General features: G+C 36.0%; 1 protein-coding gene across 1 annotated transcript in view; it reads right to left on the bottom strand.

The window, feature by feature from the left end:
* Nucleotides 1-15,143: 15,143 nt before the first annotated feature.
* Nucleotides 15,144-16,452, bottom strand: part of LOC100442929 (kinesin-like protein KIF27) — a 46,505-nt gene continuing 45,196 nt past the window's right edge. The window contains 1 exon segment of the mRNA XM_054519630.2: nucleotides 15,144-15,702. Coding sequence (XP_054375605.2) covers nucleotides 15,218-15,702 — 485 coding nt within the window. The 3' untranslated portion in view covers nucleotides 15,144-15,217.

Raw genomic sequence — 16,452 nt, 5'->3', positions numbered from 1 at the left:
TTAAGCTTTGTTTCTTTTAGCATTTAGCACTCAGCATCAAGACCTAGCACACAGAAGTTTATTGAATAAATTAAATTTGTCAGCATTATAATTAATCTTTAAAATACAGTATATAGCATTGAGGAATATATAGAAAGTATTCTCAAGATACAGAGAGACATGGGTTGCTCAGGATTATTCCTTTCTGTTTCACTTATAGGAAAGATCTCACACTATAGACTACAAATGCCAAATCACCTACTGTGCTCATACCACCCTCAACCTAGAAATAAAATAGAAACGATTCCTAAAGAAACAGTCGTAAAAATAACCAGGTAAAATTTTATCAACAACAACAAAAAAGTAGTTGGGGTTTCTGCTCATTAAATTAGTTTGTATGGGTAAGCACCACCTAAGTTTCTTGATTCATGGCATGTGTTCTTAAACCAATTTACTATCCACTAAAAATAAATAGTCATCAATATATAAAAAGTTGTATTTCTTGACACTAGCAATGAACCATCTGAAAATGAAATTAAGAACACAATTCCACTTACAGTAGCATCAAAAAGAATAAAATATTTAGAAATAAATTTAACCAAAGAAGTGTAAGACATGTACACTGAAAACTAAAAAACATGGTTAAAAGAATGGAAAGACAGCCCATGTTCATGGATTGGAAGACTGAATATTGCTAAGATGGCAGTACTCCCCAAATTGATCTACAGATTCAATGCAATTCCTATCAAAATTCCATCTCCCACTTTGTAGAAATGGACAACTGTTCCTAAAATTCATATGGAAACTTAAGGGACCCCAAATAATGAACAGATGTTGGAAAAGAAGAACAAAGTTCATGGATTCACACTTTGACTTCAAAATTTACTATATCATAATCAAGACAGTGTGGTACGGTCTGTCATAGGACAGACACATAGACCAATGGAATAAAATTGAGTCCAGAAATAAACCTGTGTGGTCAATTGGTTTTCAACAAATGTATGAAGACAATTTAATGAGGAAAGAATAGTTTTTTTCAACAAATTGTATTGACACAACTGGATATCTGCATGCAAAATAATGAAGTTGGACCCTTAACTCATACCGTGTACAAAAACTAATTCAAAATTGAACAAAGACCCAAATGTAAGACTTAAAACTGTGAAGTGCTCTTGTCCTTCCATCAAAGCTGGTTGGATGTGATTTCCGTGTTCAGATACAATTTATGATACTTGCTTCTTTTGAGCATGCATACATTAGAAGAGCATTTTTTGATCAGTATGTTTACATGTAGTTCTTACAGCTTTATATATGTGTGAGCTCAGAAACATATTTCCATCTGAAAAAGCACCCCTAATTTTCTATTTCCTTACCCTGCTTTACTCTCTCCATAAGTAATATCACTGGACTATAAGTTCCTTGAGGGAGAGGGCTTTTCGTTTTCAACTCTATCAGCAAAAATATAAAGGTTGATAGAAAATATAAAGCAGGAAAATGCCTATAAATTAAAAGCCTGTAGAAATTTCCATTTTTACATTTTAGCATTTACATATAGATGCCATTTTTTTAATATTTTTAGAAAATAAATAACTTTAGCTACCAGCCCACCCTTTGGAAGAGGTACAGATTATTTCCCATATAAGAACTAAACCCCACGGTACTGGCCCATGTCTTGAAGGGTGAAGGGCCAACTGAACTCACATAATCAAATGCTTAAACCTAGCTTCCTTTCTCATGGGAGATACTGAATTTTGTAATAAACCTTACTAAGAATACCTCATACCACTTAAGGTAACTCAGGAAAACTGTTAGTATTCTTCTTTTCTGATTTATTTGTTCGCAATCCACTAGAATACTTAATGATTGTAGGTTCTATTACCCTTAAAGTCTTGACCTTCTCCTTCCTTGGCTGCTCAGGTCATAGGTGCTGTGATCTAGAGACAAAATATTCCTTACACTGGCAGATACTTGCAAACTAAGGGGAATGAGCTTCCCCCTGAATGTTTATGAAGGAGAGGCCACTGTGGTAATGTTAAATTTAATACACTTGTTGTATTTAGGAGCTAAAAGTCTCAGATGCTAAATGAGGACTGATTTGCTTTTTATTTGATCCTATACATGTGCAAAAAAATTAACTTCTTCTTTTATAGTTTCTTTGGGGAAAAATAGTTTAAAATTCTTATCAGTTTTAAGAAAAGTTATTTTCCAGCCATAGTTCAATAGCTCACAAATGTAACTGTTACTAAAAAAAAAGTAATAAATAGCCAAAAACTAGTGGCCAAAGATCCAGTAAAAAACATCTTCTTTCACTCATAAATCAAAGAAATAGTCATGAAGCACTTCTATGCATATAAAAATAGATTCAGCAAGTCTTTAAAATATTTTTGCTAGAATTCACATTAATCTTCCCAGAGAATACTCTTATTTATACTGTTGAAACATACATACAAAACATACATACAAAACATATGTACAAAACATACATACAAAATTGGGAATTTGTTTAGAAGATATATATAACTAAAACTGAGAATTTGTTTAGAAGATGTCTTATGATTTGCATATATATAAAATAAACAACCATGTGTGCCAAACAGTTATCCCATTTTGACATCCAGCTTTATGGAAAACCTACTTATAATTTAATCGTAAACATATATGATGTTTCAGTTTTCAAAGTGCTTTCATTTGATAAAGCATTTATTTGATAAAGCATTTATTTGATAAAGCAAGACTATGTAACAAAAATATTTACTATGTAACAAAAATAGTAATTTCCCTCCTAATTACCTTGTGTTTCATTTGAAAAATATGATTTTGATATCAAATGCAGGGTAGTGATTCATAAATAGTTTTTTAAAGGCTGTTTGGTTTAGAAAATATCATTTAATGTACTCTATTAATAAAATTATAGCCTGTGTCATTCTAGTCATGTCTAACAGCTGATGACACCTGGAGCTAGCTAGGAAACTGTCTAGTGAAACAGATGGGCTTAGCCCCAGGCCTTGAATGGAACAATTCAGATGCTGTCCAACCCTCCCAGGTGATGGGAATTTCAAAAGGAGATTAACTCCTCAGTATTAAAATACCTTGCCCTGTTCCCATTATTCCCATCTAGAAAAAGCATGCTAGAAAGTAACAACAAAACTTTGACTTTAATAGTTATAAATTATGAAAATTATCAGTTAGTTGAACTCAGATAACTCCTCACTCCTTTTCATTCCTAGAGGATAGACAGTGAAGTGCAACTACAGTCCGCAGATGAAAATGAATAACATTAATCCAGCCCCTCAAGGCAGGCGAGTAGCTGCTGGTTTGTAATCTTGAATTAAAGTTTTTTTATACACAGGTTTTTCGGTAGACAAATTCAGGGACATTTTAGCAGAGGGAAAAAAATAAGCAAAATAGTTGAGATATCATTGTTTTATAAAAATAAATCCCATTCTGCCTACAGCAATTTTTTTGTTTGTTTTGGCATATCATTCATGGTTCTTCAAAGGTAAAATCACTTAAGTCCTAAGTGCTTTCCTTCAGTGTATGTTGTTAAGCCATTGGAATTTACCACAAACTGCTATTTCTTATAATTCTCTATTGAATGGCTCCACAATTTCTATTCAAATTCAGTCTAGGATGGCTTCTTTTCATAATATCCTGAGTGAATAGTAAACATAGGAAAAGGAACCAGTATAAAAATATACCAGTATGAAAAATAAAAACCAGTATAAAAAATAAAAACCAGTATAAAAAAGTTATTTTTTAATGGCAAAGTCAGTACTAACCAAGAGTATTCTTTAGTGTTTAGAGATAGCCAAAGGTTGAATTTAAGTTTCAGTCCTTATGCCAGAGAAATATATTCTCTCAAAATATTTTTTGAAAATCTTTTGCTTGGGCGGGAGCCAAGATGGCCGAATAGGAACAGCTCCGGTCTACAGCTCCCAGCGTGAGCGATGCAGAAGACGGGTGATTTCTGCATTTCTATCTGAGGTACCGGGTTCATCTCACTAGGGAGTGCCAGACAGTGGGCACAGGACAGTGGGTGCAACGCACCGTGCGCGAGCTGAAGCAGAGCGAGGCATTGCCTCACTTGGGAAGCACAAGGGGTCAGGGAGTTCCCTTTCCTAGTCAAAGAAAGGGGTGACAGACGGCACATGGAAAATTGGGTCACTCCCACCCAAATACTGCGCTTTTCCGATGGGCTTAAAAAACGGTGCACCAGGAGATTATATCCTGCACCTGACTTGGAGGGTCCTATGCCCACGGAGCCTCACTGATTGCTAGCACAGCAGTCTGAGATCAAACTGCAAGGCGGCAGCGAGGCTGGGGGAGGGGCGCCCGCCATTGCCCAGGCTTGCTTAGGTAAACAAAGCAGCCTGGAAGCTCGAACTGGGTGGAGCCCCCCACAGCTCAAGGAGGCCTGCCTGCCTCTGTAGGCTCCACCTCTGGGGGCAGGGCACAGACAAACAAAAAGACAGCAGTAACTTCTGCAGACTTAAATGTCCCTGACAGCCTTGAAGAAAGCAGTGGTTCTCCCAGCACACAGCTGGAGATCTGAGAATGGGCGGACTGCCTCCTCAAGTGGGTCCCTGACCCCTGACCCCCGAGCAGCCTAACTGGGAGGCACCACCCAGTAGGGGCAGACTGGCACCTCACACGGCCGGGTACTCCTCTGAGACAAAACTTCCAGAGGAACGATCAGACAGCAGCATTTGCGGATCACGAAAATCCACTGTTCTGCAGCCACTGCTGGTACCCAGGCAAACAGGGTCTGGAGTGGACCTCTAGCAACCTCCAACAGACCTGCAGCTGAAGGTCCTGTCTGTTAGAAGGAAAACTAACAAACAGAAAGGACATCCACACCAAAAACTCATCTGTACGTCACCATCATCAAAGACCAAAAGTAGATAAAACCACAAAGATGGGGAAAAAACAGAGCAGAAAAACTGGAAACTCTAAAAAGCAGAGTGGCTCTTCTCCTCCAAAGCAACACAGCTCGTCACCAGCAACGGAACAAAGCTGGATGGAGAATGACTTTCACGAGTTGAGAGAAGAAGGCTTCAGATGATCAAACTACTCTGAGCTACGGGAGGAAATTCAAACCAAAGGCAAAGAAGTTGAAAACTTTGAAAAAAATTTAGAAGAATGTATAACTAGAATAACCAATACAGAGAAGTGCTTCAAGGAGCTGATGGAGCTGAAAGCCAAGGCTCGAGAACTACATGAAGAATGCAGAAGCCTCAGGAGCCAATGCAATCAACTGGAAGAAAGGGTATCAGTGATGGAAGATGAAATGAATGAAATGAAGTGAGAAGGGAAGTTTAGAGAAAAAAGAATAAAAAGAAATGAGCAAAGCCTCCAAGAAATATGGGACTATGTGAAAAGACCAAATCTACGTCTGATTGGTGTACCTGAAAGTGACGGAGAGAATGGAACCAAGTTGGAAAACACTCTGCAGGATATTATCCAGGAGAACTTCCCCAATCTAGCAAGGCAGGCCAACATTCACATTCAGGAAATACAGAGAACGCCACAAAGATACTCCTCGAGAAGAGCAACTCCAAGACACATAATTGTCAGATTCACCAAAGTTGAAATGAAGGAAAAAATGTTAAGGGCAGCCAGAGAGAAAGGTCGGGTTACCCACAAAGGGAAGCCCATCAGACTAACAGCGGATCTCTCGGCAGAAACTCTACAAGCCAGAAGAGAGTGGGGGCCAATATTCAACATTCTTAAAGAAAAGAATTTTCAACCCAGAATTTCATATCCAGCCAAACTAAGCTTCATAAGTGAAGGAGAAATAAAATACTTTACAGACAAGCAAATGCTGAGAGATTTTGTCACCACCAGGCCTGCCCTAAAAGAGCTCCTGAAGGAAGCACTAAACATGGAAAGGCACAACCAGTACCAGCTGCTGCAAAATCATGCCAAAATGTTAAGACCATCGAGGCTAGGAAGAGACTGCATCAACTAACAAGCAAAATAACCAGCTAACATCATAATGACAGGATCAAATTCACACATAACAATATTAACTTTAAATGTAAATGGACTAAATGCTCCAATTAAAAGACACAGACTGGCAAATTGGATAAAGAGTCAAGACCCATCAGTGTGCTGTATTCAGGAAACCCATCTCACGTGCAGACACATATAGGCTTAAAATAAAAGGATGGAGGAAGATCTACTAAGCAAATGGAAAACAAAAAAAGGCAGGGGTTGCAATCCTAGTCTCTGATAAAACAGACTTTAAACCAGCAAAGATCAAAAGAGACAAAGAAGGCCATTACATAATGGAAAAGGGATCAATTCAACAAGAAGAGGTAACTATCCTAAATATATATGCACCCAATACAGGAGCACCCAGATTCATAAAGCAAGTCCTGAGTGACCTACAAAGAGACTTAGACTCCCACACAATAATAATGGGAGACTTTAACACCCCACTGTCAACATTAGACAGATCAATGAGACAGAAAGTTAACAAGGATACCCAGGAATTGAACTCAGCTCTGCACCAAGCAGACCTAATAGACATCTACAGAACTCTCCACCCCAAATCAACACAATATACATTTTTTTCAGCACCACACCACACCTGTTCCAAAATTGACCACATACTTGGAAGTAAAGCACTCCTCAGCAAATGTAAAAGAACAGAAATTATAACAAACTGTCTCTCAGACCACAGTGCAATCAAACTAGAACTCAGGATTAAGAAACTCACTCAAAACCACTCAACTACATGGAAACTGAACCTGCTCCTGAATGACTACTGGGTACATAATGAAATGAAGGCAGAAATAAAGATATTCTTTGAAACCAATGAGAACAAAGACACAACATACCAGAATCTCTGGGACACATTCAAAGCAGTGTGTAGAGGGAAATTTATAGCACTAAATACCTACAAGAGAAAGCAGGAAAGATCCAAAATTGACACCCTAACATGACAATTAAAAAAACTAGAGAAGCAAGAGCAAACACATTCAAAAGCTAGCAGAAGGCAACAAATAACTAAAATCAGAGCAGAACTGAAGGAAATAGAGACAAAAAAAAAACCCTTCAAAAAATTTATGAATCCAGGAGCTGGTTTTTTGAAAGGATCAACAAAATTGATAGACTGCTAGCAAGACTAATAAAGAAGAAAAGAGAGAAGAATCAAATAGACACAATAAAAAATGATAAAGGAGATATCACCACTGATCCCACAGAAATACAAACTACCATCAGAGAATACTACATACACCTCTACGCAAATAAACTAGAAAATCTAGAAGAAATGGATAAATTCCTTGACACATACACCCTCCCAAGACTAAACTAGGAAGAAGTTGAATCTCTGAATAGACCAATAACAGGATCTGAAATTGTGGCAATAATCAATAGCTTACCAACCAAAAAGAGTCCAGGACCAGATGGATTCACAGCCGAATTCTACCAGAGGTACAAGGAGAAACTGGTACTATTCCTTCTGAAACTATTCTAATCAATAGAAAAAGAGGGAATCCTCCCTAACTCATTTTATGAGGCCAGCATCATCCTGATACCAAAGCCAGGCAGAGACACAACCAAAAAAGAGAATTTTAGACCAATATCCTTGATGAACATTCATGCAAAAATCCTCAATAAAATGCTGGCAAACCGAATCCAGCAGCACATCAAAAAGCTTATCCACCATGATAAGTGGGCTTCATCCCTGGGATGCAAAGCTGGTTCAATATATGCAAATCAATAAATGTAATCCAGCATATAAGCAGAACCAAAGACAAAAACCACATGATTATCTCAATGGATGCACAAAAGGCCTTTGACAAAATTCAACAACCTTCATGCTAAAAACTCTCAATAAATTAGGTATTGATGGGACGTATCTCAACATAATAAGAGCTATCTATGACAAACCCACAGCCAATATCGTACTGAATGGGCAAAAACTGGAAGCATTCCCTTTGAAAACTGGCACAAGACAGGGATGCCCTCTCTCACCACTCCTATTCAACATAGTGTTGGAAGTTCTGGCCAGGGCAATTAGGCAGGAGAAGGAAATAAAGTGTATTCAATTAGGAAAAGAGGAAGTCAAATTGTCCCTGTTTGCAGATGACATGATTGTATATCTAGAAAACCCCATTGTCTCAGCCCAAAATCTCCTTAAGCTGATAAGCAACTTCAGCAAAGTCTCAGGATACAAAATCAATGTACAAAAATCACAAGCATTCTTATACACCAATAACAGACAAACAGAGAGCCAAATCATGAGTGAACTCCCATTCACAATTGCTTCCAAGAGAATAAAATACCTAGGAATCCAACTTACAAGGGATGTGAAGGACCTCTTCAAGGAGAACTACAAACCACTGCTCAAGGAAATAAAAGAGGATACAAACAAATGGAAGAACATTCCATGCTCATGGGTAGGAAGAATCAATATCATGAAAATGGCCATACTGCCCAACGTAATTTATAGATTCAATGCCATCCCCATCAAGCTACCAATGACTTTCTTCACAGAATTGGAAAAAACTACTTTAAAGTTCATATGGAACCAAAAAAGAGCCCGCATCACCAAGTCAATCCTAAGCCAAAAGCACAAAGCTGGAGGCATCACGCTATCTGACTTCAAACTATACTACAAGGCTACAGTAACCAAAACAGCATGGTACTGGTACCAAAACAGAGAGATAGATCAATGGAACAGAACAGAGCCCTCAGAAATAACGCAGCATATCTACAACTATCTGATCTTTGACAAACCTGAGAAAAGCAAGCAATGGGAAAAGGATTCCCTATTTAATAAATGGTGCTGGGAAAACTGCCTAGCCATATGTAGAAAGCTGAAACTGGATCCCTTCCTTACACCTTATACAAAAATTAATTCAAGATGGATTAAAGACTTAAATGTTAGACCTAAAACCATAAAAACCCTAGAAGAAAACCTAGGCATTACCATTCAGGACATAGGCATGTGCAAGGACTTCATGTCTAAAATACCAAAAGCAATGGCAACAAAAGCCAAAATTGACAAATGGGATCTAATTAAACTCAAGAGCTTCTGCACAGCAAAAGAAACTACCATCAGAGTGAACAGGCAACCTACAGAATGGGAGAAAATTTTTGCAATCTACTCATCTTACAAAGGGCTAATATCCAGAATCTACAATGAACTCAAACAAATTTACAAGAAAAAAACAACCCCATCAACAAGCGGGCGAAGGATATGAACAGATGCTTCTCAAAAGAAGACATTTATGCAGCCAGCAGACACATGAAAAAATGCTCATCATCACTGTTCATCAGAGAAATGCAAATCAAAACCACAATAAGATACCATCTCACACCAGTTAGAATGGCAATCATTAAAAAGTCAGGAAACAACAGGTGCTGGAGAGGATGTGGAGAAATAGGAACACTTTTACACTGCTGGTGGGACTGTAAACTAGTTCAACCATTGTGGAAGACAGTGTGGTGATTCCTCAAGGATCTAGAACTAGAAATACCATTTGACCCAGCCATCCCATTACTGGGTATATACCCAGAGGATTATAAATCATGCTGCTATAAAGACACATGCACACATATGTTTATTGCGGCACTATTCACAATAGCAAACACTTGGAACCAACCCAAATGTCCAACAATGATAGACCGGATTAAGAAAATGTGGCACATATACACCATGGAATACTATGCAGCCATAAAAAATGATGAGTTCATGTCCTTTGTAGGGACATGGATGAAATTGGAAATCATCATTCTCAGTAAACTATCACAAGAACAAAAAACCAAACACTGCATATTCTCACTCATAGGTGGGAACTGAACAATGAGAACACATGGACACAGGAAGGGGAACATCACACTCTGGTGACTGTTGTGGGGTTGGGGGAGGGTGGAGGGATAGCTTTAGGAGATATACCTAATGCTAAATGACAAGTTAATGGGTGCAGCACACCAGCATGGCACATGTATACATATGTAAATAACATGCACATTGTGCACATGTACCCTAAAACTTAAAGTATAATAATAATTTTTAAAAAAATCTAAAAAAAAGAATTTTAAAAGAGTAGAAATCATATAAGTATGTTCATATACCACAGTGGAATTAAACTGGAAATCAAAAAAAGAAAGCTAGCTACAAAACTGTCAAATATTTTTTAGATTAAACAATGTACTTATAAAGAAAGAAAGAAAGAAAATCCTTTGCTTGTCTATGGAATGCTTTCAAATAAACCTCTTTCCCCCCGTCTCCTTCCCACTCCAGTCATCTGTCTTAGAGCTATTGGAATCCTGGATCATTGTGGGAAACGAAAGGTAAGTAACTACATGCCTATGATTTGTTGTTGGTAAATGTGGTGTGGGGTCCAAGGAATGGTTCGTTTAAAAATAAGACACTTCAGACCACATAACTTTTTTTTTTTTTTTGAGATGGAGTCTCCCTCTGTCGCCCAGGCTGGAGTGCAATGGCACGATCTCGGCCCACTGCAACCTCTGCCTCACGAGTGCAAGCAATTCTCCTGCCTCAGCCTCCCGAGTAGCTGGGACTATAGGTGTGTGCAACCACACTCGGTTAATTTTGTATTTTTAGTAGAGATGGGGTTTCATCATGGCCAGGCTGGTCTTGAACTCCTGACCTCGTGATCCACCTGCCTCAGCCTCCGAAAGTGCTGGGATTACAGGCATGAGCCACCGTGCCTGGCCGATCACATAACTTCTAACAATATTTACCACATTGGACTTGAAAAATTATACCTTGCTTTATATATGTACTGTAGTAAGCTTGAAAACACAATAATACAGTATACAAATAAGGTTTTAAAATAATTCCTTTTCTACTTTAGTTATATAATTATTAATAGATAGTTTTAAATTTCCAAGAATCATTAAGTATACATTTTTAAAAAATATTTAATTTTCTATTTTTTTCTGTTGTGAATGGTTTTGTTCCTTGGGCATACAGGGATCTTGCTCATTATAACAGACTATGAGATTGTTGTATTTTTCTCTTAAAGTACTGTAGATAACTCAATAGAGCTGTGTGTTATAATTAACCAGTAGAACATAATATCTAAGTCTAATTCAATATATTTGGGTTCAAATTACACTGTTAGCATTTCAAATAGTGCTAATTCTGTTGACTCATTGCATAAATTCCTTAAAGGAAATATAAAAACAGACAAATGAGAACTATGCAAAATATCAAAAGCCATCATTATAACATCAGTTTTTTCTGGAATTTCTTTTCATAATTTCCTTTGTTCTAATTACCTCCATGTTGGAGTCATGTTGGGGTCAACATGAAAGCCATTATAAAAATCAAACACTATTCCGGTGTTTGATGCTTTCTCTTTGTATGCAGTACATTCCAAGGAATGGAAGGAATCGCAGCAGTCAACCTTGATGTAGGCAATAAGGGGTGCATTGTTTACAGATAATTTAAAAACAACAAAACCTATGAAAAGTCAGCCTGCTTTTATCAGCAGCAATGACAGTGATAAAATACTTCTCATTGGGCAGAGGCTCCCCGTACCCTACCCTTGGTGTACTTCTGCTAACATAAGCTCAAAAGTACTACATGCCCAATGCTTTTGAGATGCTTATTGCAAATGGATCTCATTCTCGCCTTTATTTTCAATTTTTGAAAATATAAATGTAGAAGAATATATTATCAGTGTTAATTAAGGCAGCCTACAATCTGTTACAACTTTAAATGTTTAAAATATACATAATGATTTTTTTTTAAAAAGTCCAATGAAGTTGAGAGAGGAATTGTGGACATAAGTAACTTTCTACCTGAACTTTCAAATACTGATACCCCACTGTTTTAAAGTCACAAGTAGGTGCCTAAGGAAATAAGTGAAAGATCAAAATATGTCATACTTGCATTTAATGTATGAGAATTTGTTTTGACCACAGAACCGAACTCCCACTAAGGATTTCACTCCCTGATAGTCATTCCAAAACTTAGTATAAGACTTTTATTTTTTTCTATATAAGGAATTTAGTCTCAAATAAGCATTCCTCACTTTACTGGCCTAGACTGAACAAGGCAATGGCTAGTGGCAATCTAGTCCACAATTAATGAAGATCATATTTTTGCTGACTCCTTGGACCCTGAGTTCATGAAGATATGAAGAATTGAGGCAACAACAAAAAAATACATTAACAAAAAGAAAGCAAACATTAAAGCACAAAAGCACCTTCATCAATGTTCTCACCACCTGTGGTTCCCAACGTAAAGAATTTTCCATCTCTTTAGCTATAACACTCTAGAGTTAGGAAAGTAACTAGTACTTTACAAATATTTTCCCTTTCAAATGTTTTATTACAGTTAGAGGAAAAAATAACATAATGAACAAAAAAAAAGAAAACCACAAACATTTTATATACATGCAAAAAGGCAATAAAGTGACAAAATGTTTAGAAAAAGCATGTGAAAAAGAGTAAAATCATTATTAGTATATGTAAAAAAATAATTTTACTTGCCTTGGGTAGGTGTCTAATTTTTTTCTTTCCTTTGTGAGAACACCGACTAAACTAGAATGACCAGAGGTTCATTTCCAGAATATATTATTCATGACGTTATTTATGTGTGTGTTTGCATATGTGGCATGAAATCTGTCATATATATAAAGGATATATGTTTAACCAAAAGGAAGAAAAACACCATACCTTTGTTATTTAGAAATCAACTCACAAATGCATAATCAAACCTAATCATTGTTGTTTTGATATAAATTTTCTTGCTTTATTAGTGAGTTGGCTTTGAGGAAATGTGTATTTCCACAGGTAAAACAAGTATGTGTTAATTTCTTGAGCAAGTAGGATTCCAGTATCAGAATACATTCTTAAATGAATTATTACTAAATAACGCATAGCACTATGCATTATTTATTTAATCTTATAAGGAACTTATAAGGAACTTATTATTAGGATCTTCATTAATAAATATTTATTTATAAATATTGCTGTGCTTGTTAAGGGCATTGACCTTTGGTCATTATATATATCTATATCTATATATATATACAAGTGTATCTATATATACATTATAGCTATATAATGATATATCATGATATAAAATATATTAATTAATATATTATAAAGTGAAATAATGTATAATGTATACCCTATATCTATATCTATATACAACTATATATATAATACTATATATATACAAGTGTTTATATACAAGTGTATATATTATAATGGTAAAAGGTCAGTGCTTTCAACAAAGCACAGCAATAATATATTTAAATAAATATGTATTTATTAACAAAGGTCGTAATTAAAGTTCCTTGTAAGATTATGTGCTATGCCTTAATTAGAAATAATTAATTTACACATACTAGTTTTACCTATGGAAATACAAACACATTTCCTTATATACTTGTATATGTACAAGTGTATATATATATATGAAATATATATAATAATGGCAAAAGGTCAGTGCATTTCTACATATTTATAATGTGTATGTTTTACTTTTGCTTTGTATGATTTATATTTATATATAAATATACATAAATTTATAAAAATGGAAGACTAGCTGGAAACCAGAATCTGACTTCAAACAGTCCCTGGTAAAAATAAAATTTCCCAGTTAGTTTGTAAATTAGTTTTTTGAAATTTAGAAAATAGTATCTCATTGGACCAATATTTATAAATTGTTTCATTCCCAGGTAAGTCCACAGAAATCTATTTAATTTAAATAAATTTTAGTACCATGCTTAAGAGATAAACTATTTTCCTTTTTATAAGTTTGTTTTGTTTTGGTTTGTTTCCTAAAGGAACTGGTTTTTAGCAAGGAGACCAAGAAACTCTACTCCCCAGGGGCTAGCAATGAGAGAAAGGAAGCCTTAAGTCTTTGAGCACAGGGTGACAGTTTGGGTCCTATGTGAGATGATCAAATCCACAGCAACAGAGGAAAGGACAAAAGGAAAAGGTCTGTAGCAGCACTACATCAGAAAAAATGGATTCAGCAAGGAAGTGGGTGACTCTGAGTAAGCATCCATGTCAGGATGGTTTTGCTACAGCCCCCAACCAAACATTAATTAGTTTAAGAAACTCAACTTAGGTTTACAAGTGTTTTGGAAAAGTAACAAAGAACAACATAAGTAACAAAATAATTCCTCAGGTCATTACAATGGATGTTTCCTATAACTGAAAAATATGGTTAAAAAGTACAAACTACATTTGGTGTGCAAACTGTTTAGTTCTTAATTCCAAACTAAATTGTACATTATATAGTAAAATTTTGACCAGAAAAACTTGGAGATTTTAGTAAAAATTTCATTGACATATTTACAGCCCCAATGTAGTTTGGCCGGTGTGCAAAGCCTGACTAAGGAGGTTATAGAAAAAAATATCAGACTTAAGCCCATCAAATCATTAAAGATGCTTTGGCAAGACTTCAAGCTTTACAGACATACTCCATGTGACCAGAGATGTTATAACCAGTGTTCTTTCTCTTGAAATGTTAGAATGCTTTAGTTTTATTCCATAATTTCCATGTTCCATGGAACAGCATTCATTTCTCCCAATTTTAGTAACATGAGAGATATATTGAGTGTATAGAGCAGGAAAGACATGAAAACTTACATTGCATAATATTAGCAAACAAAAAAGATAGCATTATAAATTTTTAAAAATCCAAAAAAATTCCAGAAACAGAACAGTGAGCATATTTAAAAAGTCAAGACTGACCATTTCTGTGAGCTCTGAGGACTGTAAATGAGCCTCAGTCCATAAAGCTGAGAGGTTGTCTTAGCCCACATATGCAGCAGGTGACTCCCTCTGACAAAAGCAAGATTTAGCTGGACCTTTTAAAAAATAACAATATACTTGTATTTGAGAATAACAATAATATAGTTATATTGTAACATACTTTTATAATGTACATTTATATTATATAATAATACATACTTGATAGATATTTTAGTCTATTACTAGTTTTATTCTTCAAATATGCCTGGAAAAACATTTAAGCGTATTTATAAATGTAAATATTTAAATGTTATCAAGTAGTGGAAAACATGTTTGATTACTATGGGAATATAAACTAAAACTCCCCAAATATATATAGAAGATGTACACATCTATAGCATATAAAAAAATTAGGGATTCCTTCCTCCCCTTCTTCCTTTATTCTGAGGAAACAGGTAGTGAACTTGAGCTTTAGTTTTTAACAGGTTAGAAAAAGGAATCTTTTTACATATCTACTAAAAGTTCTATTATTAAATATCTAAGTTTTTAAGTACCTTGGTTTCCTAGATACTTCGATGGAATCAGCAGCCATTGATCCAATGCCAACTCCAAGACTGGAACGTCGCAATGATAGTTCCAAGGCGGAAATCTGACATAATTCTTTTCGACACAGTTTTACAGGTGTAACACCATGAAGTTGTCCCACATTTCCCACAACCTGAATTTGAGATGATAGTTGACTGTGAGATTTTGTAAACTGATTATCATCTATTTCTGTTTTATTCTCATTACCTAACATATGCCCACTGGGGGGTGCTACAGAACTATGAATTGGAGGTAATTCTGGGATATCTTCCCAGAGCTTTTGAGCATTTGGCTGTGTTCTTAAGCTGCTTGCTGAACTGTCCATTTCTCTTTCTCTTCCACTTAATTTCATACTTTCAGGTCTGGATGCCCATTTTAATTCTTCTGAAAGCATGCCTCCTTCTTCTGGCTTCAGGACTCCATCTCTAGCCTCATGATCTAAAAATAATCCTCAAACCAAAAAATTAGATATTATTTCCTCAAAATTAGGTATTTTAATCAAAACATCTTAACGTAAATACATTATTATCACCCAATATGCATAATGTTTTTCAACTTTTTTGTTAAATGACTTATTTTAGATGAACAGATGTGTGAATATGAATATTTTTATTTCACTTATAGGCATCTTGCACGTGAATAACTCACAACTTTAATTCATTGAACAAATTGAGAAATAGTCTTTTGGGGGTTTGGTACTCCCTGGAAACATAAGAGTCCTTTGGGCGCCTCTGGTGCCTTTCCATGCCTGCCTTCTCTGCTGTTCTTGCTACTAGTGAATTCTAAATCGTGGCCAAGTGATGCCAGCACTGGATAATATTGGCTCTGCCCCATATCTCGAGGGAAAACTCTGGGACTTGGCATTATATGTGTGGAAATCTGGACTTGGTTGGCACTCCCAGCATGATAGCGGGGTTCTGCTGTCTGAATGTACTCTGGGGTGTGTGCCACAATTTCTGTCATCAAAATGGAGATGAGAGAATATGCCTCGATGGGGACACCCCACTGGAATTAGAGTGAAGAGATCAAAGCTAGAGGTTCTTAAATCAAAGAATATCTAATAGCAAAGACAAAAACTTGCTTAAGGGAAATGCATACAGGTACTAGACCTACTATGATGAAAAATGCCAACTTCAACATATTGATGCATGCTTAGTACACTTTTAGTCCTGCAAAGACAAAGTTTTT

The sequence above is a fragment of the Pongo abelii genome, chromosome 13 (assembly GCF_028885655.2).
Source record: "Pongo abelii isolate AG06213 chromosome 13, NHGRI_mPonAbe1-v2.0_pri, whole genome shotgun sequence".
Classification (NCBI taxonomy): domain Eukaryota; kingdom Metazoa; phylum Chordata; class Mammalia; order Primates; family Hominidae; genus Pongo; species Pongo abelii.
This window is presented reverse-complemented; position numbering and strand designations above follow the sequence as displayed.